This window comes from Aspergillus bombycis (assembly GCF_001792695.1).
Source record: "Aspergillus bombycis strain NRRL26010 chromosome Unknown contig00229, whole genome shotgun sequence".
In the NCBI taxonomy this organism is placed as follows: domain Eukaryota; kingdom Fungi; phylum Ascomycota; class Eurotiomycetes; order Eurotiales; family Aspergillaceae; genus Aspergillus; species Aspergillus bombycis.
Genome location: NW_019170231.1, coordinates 1 through 17,607, shown reverse-complemented (window position 1 = coordinate 17,607; position 17,607 = coordinate 1). Strand labels below are relative to the sequence as shown.

Below are 17,607 nucleotides of genomic sequence, written 5' to 3'. Positions count from 1 at the left end.
CTGCGTCGTGTCTCTGGCTAGGCATATGTACGTACAGTGATTTCTAAGGTTGTGAGTATTTCTTCTGGTGTTTGTCACTTCCAATGTATACTATGCTCAGCATGTAAATCAATCACCCATGGCATATCAGGTGTTTTATTCTCTCTTGCTTGGGTTCTAATAAACCATACAATACATTCCTAAATCCTAGCCCTCAACCTCAAATCCTCAAACGGCAACCCCAAGAACTCCCACATAAAATGCCACCGGTCACTCCCAAAGAACGGCTCCCCCTTTCCCTCCCCATTCACGACCCAAAACCACGGGCACCCAAACGCGCCCAACTCCTTCACGACTCTCGCTGTCGTCGCCGCTAATTCAGCCTTAACCTCAGGCGTTCCGGCAGCGGTGATAATCTTCTGGACTTCCTCGACACTGAACACGTTCCCAAGAGCCTGGGCCAGATTCTCAGACACGGAAATGTCCAATTGACGCTTCCACATCGTCTCGAAGCAGCTCCGGAAGGCCGCCGAGAGGGATTCCTTGGGGTGGTGGCTTTTGATGTAGGTTAGGGCTCTTTGGGGCTGGATTTGGGTGTTTATTCTGTTAGTTTGCTTCTGTTTTTTGCAGGCCTGCATATATAGACTCTATGGGTCCTGGGGTACTATAGTATATACTATAGTATATCCAGTACTGGGAAGATAAAAATACACCTACCAAAAGCGACAAGATCGGCCACCAGGGCGGAATCTCGAACTCATGGCCGAAGTATTTCTGGGCCCGTTTGCCGTCGTACTTTGAGTAGGCGGCTTTGGCGGGGAGGGTCCAGGGGGGTTTGTTTCCTTTTTTTTTTTTCCCCCGATATCATGCTTAGTGAGGTGTTTTTCTTTTATTGCTTGCTTTTGGATCCTCCCTCTCGGTGGGAATGTGAAAGAGTGAAAGAGAGAGAGAGAGAGAGGTGTATAAAAACCTACCACTGCCTACATTGATCCCGCCGAGAAAGACGGGGATATACCTACGAGCAAAAATCAGCATAACTCCAGCGTACTGGAAACAAATAGAGTATTACTAGTACATACTCAATCTCAACGCCTAGACTCTCCAACGCAGCTGCATTCTTCTGCAGATACGTGAAGGCGTAGAAGCTGTATGGCGACACTTTTCCATGTGATTGCTATCAGCGATTGATTCAGAGGTGGTGGTTGTTGTTGTTGTTATTGGGATAATGGCCTACCGCAGTCCAGGTAGCATTCGATTTTCTTGCCCATTCTTTTGGTTTCCCGGGTGGAGTGTTTTTTTTGGGGGTTGGTTGGTTGGGGGGTTTGGGGTTGTTTATGGGGGGACGCTTTTGAGGTGTTGATCGGTGGGGATTAAATGCCGAGGTCTTGCGTTTGGCCGACGTCGGGTCGGCTTGGGGTGGTGCTGGGTTGCACAACGTGATGGGTATTTGTATTCACTGGGTGTTATTTGAGGGGATGCAGGATATGGGGAGGATATTTGGATTGGCTTGTGGGATCTGGGTTAACTGGAGTCGGTGTTGTCTTCATCTATATGGTTCTAGGGGTTTTATAGCATGTTTTCAATGGTAAGCTGGGCTATCCGTGCAAGATACTTAATAGTGCACATTCAATAGGATATATATAGATATATATATATTATATATATATATTTCGACATTACTAAAGTAAATGCAACTCTATCTACATCTTCGCCCGCAGCTTCGTACTGTCCATCCTCATCCCCTCGTCATCCTGTTCGGCTACTTCCAGCACTGGCAGGTCCTTTGGCATGATGCGTCGTGGATTAGAACCCGGCACCACCGAGTACTTCGAGAAATCCGAGACTCCGCAGTATTGGCGCAAGAAGTCCTCGTCGAGCGCCAACATTCCGTTCACGGTCGTTGAAGGCGTATTCAGAATGCCAATAACGGCGTCGGAGAAGACAGTCTGCGTTGTCTGGTTAGCTGTGTGATATCAGTAATGCTGTCAATGAACTTACCGGCTTCCTAAGGTCGGCTTTACGAGAAGGGTCTTTCGACGTAGTCACTTCCGTTGCAGCTGATTCGGTGCTCTGCATGTGTAAGTCATAATCTGCACACAGTTTGCGCTAGGTAAGTGACATACCGTAGCTGGCCAAAGACTGGTAATCGCCATATCCGTATGACCCTCTCTCACAAAATCCATCGCAAGACCTCGGGTAAGAACGCTCATCGCGACTTTGCCTACGGAGTATCAGTATTACATATTCCCTACCGTAACTGAATATCGACAGTGAGCAACATACCCATAGCATAAGCCGTCTTCCCCCTAAAAAACCTCGAATAGATAGGCGGCGACACAACGATAATACGTCCCTTCCACCCATTCCTCTCAAACTCAGGCAGCGCTGCCTGTACACTAGCATACAGCCCCTCAGGGTTGACCCGCTGCATAAGCTGAAACCGCTTCGTGGGCGTATTCGCGACAGACGACCACCAGATTGCGCCGGAGTTGTAGACAAGGACGTCTAGTCTTCCCGCAAGACGCACAGTTTCTTTCACCATGTTCTGAACCTGGGAGACATCGCGGACATCAGCCTGGATCGCAAAGGCTTTGCCGCCGGCTTCTTTGATCTCACGCTCAACAGTGGCGATTGTTGATTTGTTGGAGTTGGGGTCTGGTGGGAACGGGACTGTCTCATAGGCGTTGGATGTGGTTTTGGCTGCCACGACGACTGTGGTTCCCTTTAGTTGTTGTTTTTGTTGATTGATTACCGTGAGTTGTTGTGGAGGTACATACCTGTGTAGTCGTTCTTTGCCAGGTCAATGGCGATTTGACGGCCTAGGCCCCGTGAGGCGCCTACAACTAGGGCAACTGGTTTGGGTGATGTCATTGTTGAAGATGGACTCTGTCGTGGCTTATAGTAGGCAATCGTAACTTCCTCGCGAGGTCGCGCAACTAACCTACTTATATACGATCATGGACTTAATGTGAATATTTAACCCAGGACCCATCCACCTCACGTTTATCCTCGGGACGTGGGCTGTTTTGTTTGTCATTCTCGAATCCCCGACCGAACTGCTGGATGCCGACCCGAGCTCGGCTCGGCCCATACAACAGCATTATTAATCTCCACCGCGAGGAGACTATACATGATATTCTCACATATTCACTGCGCCAGTTTTGACCGCTCTGATTTTGAAGGCTCGCATTGGGTGTTACTGCAGCTGAAATACTGCCTATACTTTCCCTACTCTAATGGCAGTGTTCAAGAGACCTTCCAAGAAACTTTAGGCCTATCAAACAGGGCAACGTAAACCATTTTGAGGACTTCGACTGTGTCCCAGTTGAAAGGGTGCTGTGCAGTATTTTACTACCCTGTCTTGTAGTATTGTCCTCGATGTTCGTTTCCGGTTCGTCGTCCAGAAAGAATAGGGGATCCAAGTCCACATGTACTCCCTCCAAGCAACCAAACACATTGTTGTAATTTGCAAGAGCGGAAACATCAGCGTCGAGATTCAATGTTGCTTTAGACACCCACGACCTCTCAGGCTGACCTTCAGTGGCAATATTTCGTCACTCAACTCAATCGTGGCCGTAGAAGCTTCATGCCGTCGATTCTTAGTGATGTGCGACGATTCAGGCCTGGAGTTATTGTGCCCAGAGCACAATTCGAACGCAAACTTGTTCGATAACCGCTAATGTATCACCAAGCAAGGCCACCGATACGGTTCTCAGTTACATTCCAAATAGGCAGATGTAGTACTCAAAGTAATTTGAGTTCTAATAACCCAGATAATCAGGTACCACTGTCTGTCCCCTGCGAATTCCCAATTCGGATAATCTCTCGAAGATTTCGCAGCACCGCAGTAGGTTCGCAGCTTTCTAGCGCATCTTCGGGACCGCCTTGAGAAGTATCATCAACACTACCGGGTGTAGAACTAGAGGCAGACCCAAAGCGCATGTCTCCCACTCCACGGGATGCGATATCCGAACCCTGAGACTGAAGCAAGGCAGTTTGTCGCCTCTGAGTTTCTCGCGCCAGGATCTGGAATACAACTCTGCTCTGCGGAAGGACAACCTGTTGTATTCTTGGCCGTTTGAAGGATGTTGGTCTCCGAGGTGCTTGGGGGTCGCCTGATTTGTCCCCATATGCACGTTTGCGACAATCTTCCACGGCGACCGACAGTAGTCTGTTAAAATGCTCTGGAGTTGTCATTGTCTGGAAGAATTCCAAGAATAGCGTTGCGATGGGCCATGTCTTGGATAATGCCTCTAGTATTTCGAGATTGGATTCCAGTTTCAGCCTGATACCATGTAGGAGAGATGGTAGTGAAGCATCCATTTGATGTTTCAAGGTAACGATGGACGTTACGGCATGACAGATTCTGTATACTGGTTAGGAAATTGCAATATAACACAAGTGCACAGGGGCAACATACACGAATGTAGGTGAGTATTGAAGCTCATTATGCGAGAGAAGCGTCTCCAGGATTGAAACTATGGTCGACGCAGCATGAAACGCCGAGCTCTGGGATTCCTTGGATGAATACGGGGCCTGCAGTAAATGCAACTGGCATACGATTGTGCTGGACACTGTTAGCACACCACAAACTCTCTGCACAATAGACAACTTACTAGAACGTGGAGAATAGCACCGCTGACAGAAACGTATGGCGCGTCTGCCTCCAATGTAGCTCTGGCGGACAAGCTACGAGCCACTCATTCAACCCAAGCTCGCATTGCGCCGCTCCGGCGCTCCGGGCATCTTGAGTGGATCTTGCGGACAGATTCAAACCTAAACCTAGATCCATAAGTTGGCAGAGTTTGACATACTCCATGAAGAACCTAGCCTGAACTTCACCTTTCGGCTCAGATGATGCATTTCCATCATGCTCGACAAAGTCACTCTCTATCAGTGGCTCTACTGTGCAATCACTTGGATTAATATGCAATGGCCTGCCAAACGCCGCGGCCACAGAACGGTCTCGGGTATACAATGTCCACCATATCCGTTTGCGGAGGCCTCGTTGTGATGGCTGGAGGCCAGTGTATCTTTCACTGTTTCACTTAGTTGAAATCGAAGATCACTGACTGGAGATTTTACCTCTCATGTAGTCCAAGCTCCTGTGCCAAAGCAATACCCAACCGGCTCCAGTAGAATATCCCGCTTTCAGTAAGATCTTTGAGCAGTCAACACCACTGAAAGATGAATCAAGATGGTCGTGAAGGCATACCGTCAGGGCCTTCCCAGTAAGCACCTAGCAAGATCACAGATTGGACGACAGTTATCTGGCTGGTTTCATAGCCAGCGTCATATAGCGCCTTAGCTTTCTTATAGAACGTGCGCGGCGGCACGGTATACTCTTTTGAGCCCTGCTGGTTGATACAACATCGCGATGCAACCATGAGCATCGCTTGTAGCAGTAGAATAGACGGAGGATCTTCCGCGCTATTATACTGCCTCATGAAAGCATGATGATCTACCACTGGCAGTATTGGCGCTACCCATTTGAAGAATACGTCCACAAGCGTATCCTGGACAGCTTTCGGCGGGAGGCCAAAGGCATCCCGACGGTGTAAAATTTCGAGTTCAAGGGGCTCCAGGTGATCGGGATGGCATATTGAGTGGTATTGTGCCATAGAGACCGATTATTGATAAATCAGTCGAAGAAGAATAGAAGGCACCGAAGTGAAGTTGTACACAATTGTGTCTGGTCTGCTTATCGACCGTCGTATCACACACCCTCGGCTCAATCCTGATTGGCTGGGATCGATTGTATGGTCCAGTTTACAGTTAATATCTCACCGCTCTGGCAGAATTTCTTCCATTCTCGCGCCTCTGTATGAGTATCACCGTCCCTATACTTTGCGACTCATTCCAATTCAGTTGAAAGAAATTATTTCCGGCCAGAGAATTATGTCGGCCGATCCAGCTACATTACAGGACCTCGACCTCGAGGACGAGCAGTACGACTCTGCCGATGACGAAGACTTCCAGGTAGACGCGGCCCAAGACGACGACGGCCTCACTGGTTCCGATAGCGACGAGGAGGCCACAGAGCCCGCGGCCAAAAAGCGCAAGGCGGGAGAGAAGGCACCGGGGCAGGAAGACAACAGTCTCGATTCGGGCGACGAAGCGACGATTAAAAAGGCCAAGGCAAAGAAGGCCAAGAAGCAGAAAGGAAAGGACGAAGACGGAGACGATGAGGATGATGTCGATTTTGACGACGATGAGGGCGGCCCTGGCGGCTTCGTTCGGACACGAGCCATGAAGATGCGAACGTGCGCTCCCCTGCCTCTTCTGTTTGTTGCGTCTGGTTAGTACTGACTTTACCTTTGTATAGCCAGGAAGAGCGGAAACCTCTCGCGAAGATCGACGGAGCAACTGTCGACGTAGATGCGTTGTGGGAGAAGATGAACGCCCCTGATGTGACTATAGATCTCCATCCCTCGCAGGCTGAGAAAACAAACGATACCACGGTCCAAGAGAACAAAGACGCGGAGATGCGTGATGGCGATACCCCCGTCACCGAGGAAAAGCGACAAGCGAGTCAATACTCGGAGGAGATGGTGAAGATCAAGCGTACCTACAAATTCGCGGGCGAATGGATTACAGAAGAAAAGATTGTTCCTAAAGATTCAGCGGAGGCCAAGCTTTATATGGCCGACGAAAAGGATGTCGAAACGGTGACCGCCGCCGAGAACGCCACAGATTCTAAGAAAACTATCAAACTCCGCAGACCCCTTCGAAAGGTCTCCCGCTTTGACCCGAATCCAACTGGATCTATCAAGAAGAGCTGGGAGAAGCAGGCTGTCTCGGAAACAACTGGAGGGGAGAATGTTCGTGGTCCCAAGATCAACACCGTCGAGAAGTCGCGCTTGGATTGGGCTGCGTACGTCGATCAAGCCGGCATCAAGGACGAGCTCAGAACCCACAGCAAGGCCAAGGAAGGTTTCCATGGTCGTATGGATTTCTTGGATCGTGTTGGTGCCAAGCAAGAGGAAGAAAGAAGAAACGCGCGTTTGAAGGGGCTGTAAAGGACTTGTCGAACCTCTTTCTTCGCTTTTGTGCGTACGGATTGGTCCGGATTGAAACTACTTTGCTCTATTCGATGCGCCTAAATACCGATCTGTTTACTGGTCCATTCAACCTGCGTTGCCCTCTCCAGCTTCGAACAGGATCGGTATACATGAGACGTTCCACGGGATCATATGGCGAATACCTAAATCCTCGTTGCTCATGTGAGCTATGAGCTCGCTGACTATCAGCTCGAAGGATATCCATGTGTGCGTCGTCTACTGCTGTTGAGCGGTAGTAGTCAACTCAGACTAGTAGAGACGCACGTATCGCACCTACAGCTACCCTACACCTATAGGGACGTCCGATTTATTCCGGACAGGCATCGCTTGGTCGAAGCGATACAAACTCAAGAGAACAGTTGTATCAAGCTGATGGCCTTGAGGTCTTCGCATCACATCAGGTACGATTCATAACAGCGAGGGTACCAACACTGTGAACAAACTACTGCAAGGGCATTGTGACAAGTACACATAGCTCCACATACATCAAAGTCTCCTAATGATTATGTACATACATCATTACACAACCTAACGCATCAGTAGACTTGCAATACTCGTAAGACATACAACGTCCATCTTCTAAGCATCTTAGTTGAAGCGAACAGACTGGCTAGCCTTGTCACTACGGAATTTCCAGGCTGGCGCGGTGGAGTTCTCGCTCTTCTTGGGCAGGTACTTAATACCAGAGGAGGAACATTTAGTAGTCGTAACTGGCATCGAATTAGCTCACTTGACATATAATAAAGCATGGGCTGGAGACACTTACGAGTGTCAATTGGCTGGTACTCGCCGGTGATCGCATTGCCCTTGGTGTTATAGAAATACCAAATCTCGTTCAGCGCACCGTCATCGCAGCCGATGTAGGGCTTCTTGCCGTCATGAATCGCGGCAAGAGCAGATTCGATCTCAGCCAGTTTGTAGGTCTTGGAGGCATGGGGGACGATGCCGGCTTTGGCGAGGGCCTAGGATTGTTAGGCATGGTTTCGCAAGATCGAAGAGAGATAGATAGGTATGAATTGAGGAGAGGGGGAAGAGAGGAGAGATAAACGAAGAGAGAAATATGACAAACCTTGTAGCTGTCCAGACCTTTGAAAAGGTCTACGGTCTTCGCCAAATAATCAGCCACTTCCTTCTGCGGGGTGTAATCCTTGTAGCAGCTTGGTTCAATGGTGTTGATGCAGGTACCTTTTTGTTACACGGAGTTAGCAATCGACAAGCCTTAGAGTGGCGCCTACAGTCCTGTCGTGTAATTGATGCTTACCGTGCTTGTTCCACTCGTGCTCCCAGAATTCTTCATCCTCGCCCTCATAGTTGGGCCAGTATTTCTTCATGTAGGACAGAAGTTCGGTCTGACCCTGCTCCTGAAGAATTGCGGTGATGTTCGAGTACTCGCGCGACTTGTCGCAGTATTGCTCGTAGCTGCCATCGCAGTTATCAGGCCTAGATATTGTCAGTTTTGCTCACCGTGTATGATGGTTTCAGCACCTACCAGAGACCGTGGATGGTCCAGGAGTCGGAGGGACCAGCTGGAGGATCTGTGTCCCAGAACTGTGTCTGCAGGAGGGCGCCTCCCGGCGAATTGAAGCAGCAGGAGTCGGCTACTGCGGTCGAGTTCTGACAGCTGAAGGGAGTATCCTTCGGGCAGGACGGGAACTCAAACACTGCACCCGCAGCCAATTGCATGGCACTAAGGGCGAGCATACCCATAGAGGGGAGAGAAGGGGTGGAAAGCATTGTCAAGGAAAATGAACGGATACAAGCCCTAGCGGGAGAAGATGAAGAGAGATGGCAATGGGAGAGGCAGGCATTGCGCCTATTTATTTAGCAGGGGCCCCATGTGGTCTACAAAGACCAAGAAAACAAGCGTGTTTATTGATCAACAAGGAAACACCTCGCTTCGATCCACTGACTGTAGATAGCGGCACATGTCATGATAAGAGCCACCTGATTTGAGGGGAGATAGAATCGACCGGCGGATAATAAAAAGCAATAAGGATCGGACAAGACCGTCAAGACCCGCTAATCTCCTGATTCCGTTAGCCACTAAATATCGACCACCGAGAGCTTGCAGCCAATTGCAGAGCGTCTCGTTGGTTTGGAGTAGCAACCCAGATGCCGTCGGGGCGCCTTCGGTCGAAAGCCAAAGGAGTGGACGGAAAACTCAGGGCAATGTCGATCGCGGGCGATTGCTTGAGCACCATGTATCAGAACGTTGCATCGGCCAACTGCACCATTCGTATTCTCATTCTGCTTCGCTAGAGTTTATGAGTATTATCTCCCTGCACATCTCTTTTAATTAAACCGTCGGGTACACGTGTCTGTCGAATTGTTGTGAAGGGCTAAATAAAACATCGGCCCGCTCTTTAGCTTCGGTCGAAAAGCGAGCTAAAACAGAACGGCGGCGGGGAGAAGAAAAGACGAATGAAATGGTTTCATAAGAATACAATTTCATTAGGGGTTATTTGTGTGACAATGCGTCCGTTAGGCAAAATGGCCATTAGACCTCCGAGAGAACAAAAAGTGATGCAAACCCCGGCAATCACAGTAACAGAGAGGTCTATGTTCTTCGCTCTTGCATGCAACTCCTCGAGCGATTATTCCAATAAAAGACTTGGCGCAACAATATTGTAAGCGAAGGCCAGAGAGATTAACAGCCCTCGCTGAGACCAGCTCTGTGGGTTCACATGCAATGATATGACTTCAGCAAGATAGCGGAGAATCACCTGCAAATGTACAGAATCGTGCCCCCCATGTTTGACTGTATATGCGAACCGAAGCAGTGGTCGCCAAATATCATGGGAGTGAGAAGGCATCCTCATCTTCCAAAAGGATGATCAGTTAGCAACCGGTCAGTCCGGTCGCTATGGAGCCAACGAGGGGGGAAACCACGCATTTAACAGCTGGCACGTCATCAGGAAATCAAAAATTTCTATTTCACGATCGGAGACAAAACATGATAACCAAATCCAAATGCGACATCTTCAGTAACATTCGAGTCCGTCCGAGGATCTGGGAATTGTGATGAGCATTGACGCTGGTTGCAACCCAAAGCAATCAAGTCACAGAGAAGAAGGAACACGGCGTGTGCTCTGCATTTTCATGATGGCTGCATAAGCGAAAAGGGAGATGCTAGTAATATTTTCGCAAGCTCCTGCGATCATGAGGTCATCACCAGATCATTTGGCGAGGAATGTTTGGCAAATATAATAAGGCGAATCTGAAGAAGATGGGGTGAGAGTCCGAGATAACGCGAATGCAGTAAGCTTGGTGTCGCATGAGCCAGCCTGAGGCTGCCTATTTAAATGCCCAGCCCCTCCCAAACACATGAAGGCACAAGAAACACAAGCCCTGTGTTTTCCTACTTCACATTAGCAATGTATTTGCAATCATGCCTCATCCGCGGATAACCGGAAGACCGATGTGCCGATTGATTGAGTCATAACGCCGTCCGACACCGGAAAACCGTGTTGGGGTACTCCGTATAACTATGGAGAGGATATGCTACAGGTCACAAATTGTGAGATCTAAACCCAAAAACCGGGGCCACTGAGTTGAAGAATACCGGCTACCTTTCCCATCAGTGACAATACAGCACTCCTTTCCTTCGGGCCTAAGTCAACCCCCGCGGTGTTCCGAGATTTCAATCCACAATATCAAATTACAATGACGAGCAACAATCCACCATTTCGAATTACCCCGGCGCATAACACAGAACATTTCGAAGCAGCCAAAGCACTTTTCACGTCGTACGCCGAGTGGCTAGGTCTCGACCTTACCTTCCAAGGATTCTCCTCCGAGCTGCAGTCACTTCCTGGGCAATATGCGGCACCCCATGGCGAATTATTACTAGCTTATAGTACAGAAGGTGGTATCCCTATTGGATGCGTGGCTGTCCGGCCTCTCAAGCAGAGGCCGGTAGAAATGCAAGGAGACGTTCAAAACGATAGAGGATACTGTGAGATGAAGAGGTTGTATGTCTCTCCCGAAGCACGGGGAATAGGACTGGGGAAAGCCTTGGTGAATTCCATCGTTGAGAGGGCGAAGGGTCTCGGATATAAAATGATGATACTCGACACCCTTCCCTCGATGATGGGTGCCATACAGCTATATAAGAGGGTGGGATTCGTGCAAATAGCTCCTTATTATGAGACTCCCTTGGAGGGGACGATCTTTCTTGGGTTGGATCTTACGCCGAATTCTTAGACAAAAACCAGAAGATCAGTCTGAAATGCTTGCCTGAAGAACATTGAGATCAGTAGACACACTCCGATGCTAACTAGAGACTATGAGTTAGCAATATTTCAAGTCAGGTACCCAATCTGGGGGTCAAATAATTTCTCGTCTTGAATGAAGTCCCTACGAAAGAGTACGGAGTACACCCACTCAACTACTTAGATTGACCAAACATCGAGCCAACACAGCATTGAGATTGGAGTACTCATCGCAGATGCCTGCATCATACCAAGAGCTATTTGTTCTCATAATCTAAGAGACGATTCAAGCAAGTAGTATTTCTTCGTCTCTATGCAAAATCGCGTAGAAATTGTCGAGTCGAGCTTGTACATAACCACATCAACGGGGCCCGAACAAATCTTTTTATGATAAAGCAGTGCGAGACTTCGTATAATGATAGAGCGATATAGAAGACAAGATTTGTGAAGAATCGGTGGTTGTGAGCCAGTGAGACTGTGAGCAATTTAGTTCCTCCTTGGTAGACTTAAACTAGTAAGGGCGCTTGCATTAAAAGGGGTTATCGCTGAGAGGTCATGCTCATACCTTGATCAACGACTCCGGATGCTGTTTCTCTACGGAGCGGAAGAACATGACCGTAAGAAGACTCCCAACATCAGGCAGGGACAAGTGCACCATTTTACGAACAAACAACCTCACCCCATTTGCGAAGTCAACGAGGTCAGGTCGACAACTTCGGAAACCCCACAAGTCCTCTCAAAATCCAACCAAATGGCACACAGATCCTGGGTGAGGGCAAGGCGAATACTAGCCATGCTGAAGAAGAGGATCACCCCTCCATGCATATGATATCATATAATCAGGCTCGTAGCAAACCAGTTTCTGCAGGCGTAGGGAAACCATCTCACCGGTATCCCAGCAGCTGGCTATTATTTGCTCATCGAACAGGGGGCCAGGAAATGATCTTTGCAGCATGTCAAGTAAGGACGGGGTAAGGAGAACCATTGATCCTGTTCTAGCAGGATTCCGGTGCAGATGGGTGTTGAGTCGGTGAGGGAAATTACTCGAAATTAAAATCATTCTCACCTGACCTCGGATGTCTTGTTTCCTGCAGGGTTTTGTCCAACGGCTCACTCGAATCACGCCGGCGGTAAGCCGTTTAGTGTATGTATGGACTACTAGTACTATCAGCACTACCACCACAATGGGTTGGCGGTATGGTTCATGCAAGGCTGCGCCCGCCCATGCTCAGCCGTTCTTTTTTTTCCCTGGGATCGGAATTGGATTTAGAAAGCTTCCGCCGCATGATAAACTATCATCCGACATGACTTCGGAATTGTAGGATTGAGCTAAGAGAGCCAAGAGGTAGTATCCGAATGCCGCGCACTGTGATGGTGCTTAAGTGAACTCCGATAGCGAATATTGTGTGTATGTCGTGAAGCTGAATATGTTGTGCAACTATCATAGAACTTAACAACACCCGGAGGTTGGCCAATCAGTGGGGGCATCAACAAAAAAGCGCATCGAGAATGCTACCTCGCATGACATGGCGGTTGGGACCAAATACGGATCGACCGTGGTTCATCAGTTCCTTGGAACCAACGAAACTTGAGGGAATCGATACCTGGTAGAGCGATGGTTACATTCCATGCACAGTATAGAATGTCCGTGCAGTGGTATATTTTTGTCGAGGTTATACAAGCTGGAGAAGGTGAAATTCCCACTGGGTTGGTCAACTTCCTGTCGGGATTTAGTGGTTGTACCACAGTACATCCTCATCGATCACTACCAACGGTGGTAGGTGGAATCTTTTTCCTCTGATCCACCGAGTAAATAATTCGTCCAGTTCGCACGAGTCATGGAATGTAGTACAAACGTCAGACAAGTTACGACCTGAGACCGACGCGAGGTACCTGGTACGTCGCCATCGGTGGCTGAAGGTGTCTAGACCAAGTATCAGGTTCACCTCAGCATATTCGCCAAGCTCACCAGAGACTAGTGTGGCCCCGCTTCCTCGCAGATCATCCCGCCTGTGATCTAATACCGGAGATGATGTGGTACCAACACTGATCTTGGTATGGATAGCCATTAATTTGTGGAACAAACTAAATAGTAGGCGCGCTCAGGCAGGTGAGACAAAGTGGTTAAATAGGAAAGGAAACAAGGAAGAAAGCGTGTCTAGCGACACATAGTACGATTCGGAGTGGGGTTGGATTAGTAGAAAGAAATACACAGAGAGAAGATGGGTAAAAACAAGAAACCGCCGACGTCCATGGGTACTTCCGCTATAATCCGGACGATATACTGGATTCTACGGAGTACTCATGTGGTATGGAAAGGTGATACGCGCCGTGGAAATCGTGATGGACTTGTAAGCCATCCGTCTTCCTTTGGAAATGAATGATTCAGAAGTTTAACAAAATAAATAAGAAGAAGAATTATGAGATAGCATGAAAAGGAGGCAAAAAATAGACACGATAAAAAAAAAGAAAGAAAAAGAAAAAGAAAAAGAAGAGAAAAAAGAAAATAGGGTTACTATGGAAAGATCGACGACTAGTCGTGTACTGTGTCCAGTACTACTACTGACAGACCATCAATGACTGAACCGGCCACACTCGTTGGCGGAAAAGAAGCTGGAAAAGACCATCAATCGTACGCAATGGCATGTGGGGACTATTGTCCATTAAGCTCAAGCGAAATCCCGGTTTCTGGAATCCTTAGCTGAATGCCCATAATTCCGACGTTGGCAAATAGCAGTCACCCAGCGGTGGTTAGTCAGTTCGGCCGGCGAGGTCTAGTCCATGACTGTCAATACCCGGTGGGTTTTGACCTATGACGATCCTTGCCCACTTGTCGGGGACCTTTTGAAGCATTGTCAACAACTTTCCTGGGTTTCTTGGTTCCGCCAATAGGGACAATGCCATTGGTCTGGAATGGGGGCTAGTGGAAATAGCAACAATCAGTGGGGCCGGATCGGCGGCGGTTGGACCTAACCAATGCATGTATGTACCTACTTTAGTACCGCTGGGTATAGTCATACATCCTGTACGGAGTACATACATACATACATACGTGACGTTGGGCACATACCTCCTGGTAGGCGCTAGTGTGGTCGGATCAGATCGGATCGCTCAGCCCCATGTCGATATCCGAAGTAGGTCCAGTACACTGGAACTTCTCGCTCAACGGGGAATACCAATGGCCCCCAGACCGGCGAGCCAGAGACCCCTCTCCCCCCAAACCCCACACGACACGATACGGAGAACCTGGCGTGTTTGTGGAGGTCCTCCCATGAGATCCTATGTCCTACCTATCAGTCGGTTGGATGAAGGGATCGACACGCAATTAACTTTGTATTGATGATAGCACGCTAAGCCACAAGTGAGCCGCAGAAGCTGATGCATCAGAAAAGTCGAGAGGGGCCACAATACGAGATCAAGAACCACGGAGACGAAGTCATAATCAAGTTTGTATTTCTTTTCCTGGATTTCAATTCATGTTTAGTCTCTAGTAATAGATTATTTCATGTAGCGTTCAGCAGACAATGGACCAATCAGATCAATAAAATCCACATGGCCACACCTCAGCGTACAGTAACCCCTTTTTTTTGTTGGTTCCTCCCAAGGATGTCGAATTATTCGGATGTAGATTGAAAACCTCTTCAAGAACAAAGGAAATGAAGAAAAAGGAAATAAAAAAACAAAGGAAAATATGCAAAACGCCCAAAAGGGTAAAATGTAAAAGGAAAAACATAGAAGATAGAATCGCGTCAATCGGATATAATCAGAGCTGTTTTACAGAAACGCCGCGAAGCGCCGACCGAGACCTCCCAGGCCCGTGTGTCAGTGGCCATCTAAAGACAAAAGAGAGTTAGGGTGTGAAAGGGTATCATATAAGGATCCACCCGTAATGTCCTTTCGTACCGTGAAATTTAATCGTCTAACACGTCAACACTGTATTCACGAGTATCCGGCATAGGATCATCTAGCGTTGAGCCGCGAATTGGGCGCCCATCCAATGTAAGTTGTCCCCGGAAGTCCGGGTCGTAGTCTGGGCTGCTCTCATCAAGCGTGGCAACGTATCGGTTGCGACCACCTCGCTTGCTATGTGTTTTGGTATAATGGGCATTCAGGTTGTCACTGCGAGAGAAGGCACGCTCGCAGTTAGGGACCCAGCATACATGAGGCTTCTCTTTTGAGTGGCTCTTCATATGTCTCTTCAAATGCTCTTGCCTCTTGAAGCGACCTTTGCAACCGGGTTCCTTGCACTTGAACTGGACCTGTTTAATAATAGATGGCAGGTTCTCCAGAGACATGTTCTGTCGAGAGGACTGCTTCCTGATCATCTTTCTTGACGGATGACGTTGGAGGCGATTAAGACCGTCACGGAATGGTGGTGACTGCTGGAAGTCCTCCAGGTAGTCTCCGGCCCCACCGGACAAGCGGCTAATGGGTGTGTCGGGGCCAGATGCGGTGCCAATGGAGCATGAACGAATTGGCGTTGTAGGGCTGTGTGTCTTGAAAGTCTGGATAGACGTAGGGAACTCAGAGTACGAGGGTGGCGGAGTTACTGGACCGACCTGAGAGGGGGCTATGGTTTGAGGTGCGATTGACTCGGTGGCCTGAGGGATCCACGGCATCATGTTCCCCATAGACATAGATGGGGCCACCCTCTCAGCATGGTGGAAAATTGATCGTGATAAGCAAGGATTAGTGGCAGCCTCTGGCAGATACGCGGCATGAGGCCGATAGTTACTCCGAACCATAGGAGGGCAATGGGGCAGAGTGTGGGGGTATGGGAGGCTGTGTGTTCCGGTCTCATAGGTTTTCGGCGCATCCGATGGAAGCCAAAAGTGCTCCACGTTATCATCGTAAGCGGACAGAAAATCGGGCATAGGCATACGTTCCTGTGCTTCCATGCCACCGTAGGACATACCCAGATTCTCATGTGAAGTCATCCCCGCCAGGCGGAAGGCACTCCGCATGGGCGTATTTCCAGTATGCCGCTCGTAGGCATGTCCTGGGTATGACCCAGCATCTTGCCACCCAGGTGAGGCCAGTGAGCCTTGGCTATAGATGCTGGTTGGGGTTGGCGTAGGGGAATCCATGGGCGAGAAGCTGGAAGTCATCGAGGGGCACTCGTTGGAACCCAGTGAGTGGCAGTCAACTTCAACAGTGAGATTGTTCTGAGCTCTCATATCTTCACTGTGTCGGGGTTCACAGTCTTTCCGTTGTATGTCAATGTTTGTGCCTGTTTAAGCACTGTTTAGTATGGATAGTGCTGGTATGCGGAGACTCTTTTGTGCAGATGTCCCACGGTATCAGGTAAAGGAAAGTGAGAAGGTATGTATGTTATGGCACAATATTACAGTATCGAGAAAGTACAGTAAGTTGGTACAATGAGGGATAGTAAGACCAATTAGGACAAGCAATAGAGAGTGATAGACAGTATGTGTGATGGTCTGACAATGAAGGACTATGTTGCCAAAAGCACTAGGAGAAAGAATGAAGGAAAGTGGGTATGGGTTTAGAGAGAGAGAAAGGAAGGATGAAGAGAGAAAGATGAATGTGAGGTTGAGGTTGGGGAATGGAGGAGGGCAGACGAGGTGAAATAAACAAATCGCTGGGGCATATAAACCGGAAGGGTAGAAGGACCGATCGCACTTACAAGTCGAGGCCATTACTATTCTCGGAAAAGAGAGAGCAAGTAGAGACAAGAGTCAAAAAAGAGTTCGAGGCGCGTCGCGTGCCTGAGAAAACGAAGCAAGGCCAGGAATGTAGACTATAGAGTTCCTCGAGTAACCGGGAACAAATGGTCCAGCGGATGTCCGAACTTGGAGGAAGGTGGCCGGTTTTCGAGTCGACCGTTTCCTAGGAGCGCGAATGTCTCTGGATGAAGGACCGCGATAACAAGGATTGGCGTCAAGTATCAATTTTGAGTCGCGACGGGGCTTATTCCTGTGCTCTGAGTCGAGGATGGACCGGTTGAAAGGGTCTCAGTTGTATAGTTATAAGAAAAGCAGGGAGGGAACGACCAGCAAGGGACGACGGATCCTGGGAAATTCAAGATGCAACTGAGGACCAAATGTCTCAGAGCTATTAACGTAGATGAGAGCAGGACGGTTGTATTAAGATTAGAGATTAAAGATCCTGATCCTGGTCTTCAAGACTGTTGATGAGTTGTTGAAATAATGGGATGAAGGAAGATGAAGAATGACTCTTGAGGGGGGGAGTCAATGACCATATTATAGGATTGTACTCTCTTCGGGCGAAACGACTGTCGTAAAGCATAGTAAAAGCATAGTAAAGCATAGCATAGCAGGCATAGCGAGGCCCGCAGAAAAAAAATAATAATAATTAAAGAAAAAAGAATAGAA

At 48.6% G+C, this 17,607-nt stretch overlaps 7 protein-coding genes across 7 annotated transcripts; 2 read left to right on the top strand and 5 right to left on the bottom strand.

Moving 5' to 3' along the window:
* Positions 1-179: 179 nt before the first annotated feature.
* On the bottom strand, positions 180-1,247 carry ABOM_012038 (putative DSBA family oxidoreductase; the record flags this gene model as incomplete). Its single annotated transcript, XM_022539166.1, has 5 exons — positions 180-563; positions 697-788; positions 954-994; positions 1,059-1,137; positions 1,214-1,247. The coding sequence occupies 5 exons, from the start codon at positions 1,245-1,247 to the stop codon at positions 180-182; spliced, it is 630 nt and encodes a 209-aa protein (XP_022382976.1).
* A 432-nt stretch (positions 1,248-1,679) lies between these two features.
* On the bottom strand, positions 1,680-2,850 carry ABOM_012037 (short chain dehydrogenase family protein; the record flags this gene model as incomplete). The annotated part of the gene is made up of 5 exons (XM_022539165.1): positions 1,680-1,925; positions 1,978-2,049; positions 2,103-2,200; positions 2,263-2,691; positions 2,757-2,850. 5 exons carry the CDS (start codon positions 2,848-2,850, stop codon positions 1,680-1,682), a joined length of 939 nt encoding a protein of 312 aa, XP_022382981.1.
* A 906-nt stretch (positions 2,851-3,756) lies between these two features.
* ABOM_012036 (transcription factor domain-containing protein) lies at positions 3,757-5,600 on the bottom strand (the record flags this gene model as incomplete). The annotated part of the gene is made up of 5 exons (XM_022539164.1): positions 3,757-4,345; positions 4,400-4,546; positions 4,596-5,018; positions 5,065-5,140; positions 5,195-5,600. 5 exons carry the CDS (start codon positions 5,598-5,600, stop codon positions 3,757-3,759), a joined length of 1,641 nt encoding a protein of 546 aa, XP_022382982.1.
* A 277-nt stretch (positions 5,601-5,877) lies between these two features.
* swc5 (putative Swr1p complex component (Swc5)) lies at positions 5,878-6,998 on the top strand (the record flags this gene model as incomplete). The annotated part of the gene is made up of 2 exons (XM_022539163.1): positions 5,878-6,242; positions 6,305-6,998. The coding sequence occupies 2 exons, from the start codon at positions 5,878-5,880 to the stop codon at positions 6,996-6,998; spliced, it is 1,059 nt and encodes a 352-aa protein (XP_022382979.1).
* Positions 6,999-7,628: 630 nt separating this feature from the next.
* ABOM_012034 (T2 family ribonuclease) lies at positions 7,629-8,774 on the bottom strand (the record flags this gene model as incomplete). Its single annotated transcript, XM_022539162.1, has 5 exons — positions 7,629-7,750; positions 7,807-8,002; positions 8,110-8,225; positions 8,302-8,480; positions 8,530-8,774. The coding sequence occupies 5 exons, from the start codon at positions 8,772-8,774 to the stop codon at positions 7,629-7,631; spliced, it is 858 nt and encodes a 285-aa protein (XP_022382980.1).
* A 1,929-nt stretch (positions 8,775-10,703) lies between these two features.
* ABOM_012033 (GNAT family N-acetyltransferase) lies at positions 10,704-11,243 on the top strand (the record flags this gene model as incomplete). The annotated part of the gene is made up of 1 exon (XM_022539161.1): positions 10,704-11,243. The coding sequence occupies one exon, from the start codon at positions 10,704-10,706 to the stop codon at positions 11,241-11,243; it is 540 nt and encodes a 179-aa protein (XP_022382977.1).
* Positions 11,244-15,162: 3,919 nt separating this feature from the next.
* Positions 15,163-16,359, bottom strand: brlA (C2H2 type transcription factor BrlA; the record flags this gene model as incomplete). Its single annotated transcript, XM_022539160.1, has 1 exon — positions 15,163-16,359. The coding sequence occupies one exon, from the start codon at positions 16,357-16,359 to the stop codon at positions 15,163-15,165; it is 1,197 nt and encodes a 398-aa protein (XP_022382978.1).
* Positions 16,360-17,607: the final 1,248 nt, after the last annotated feature.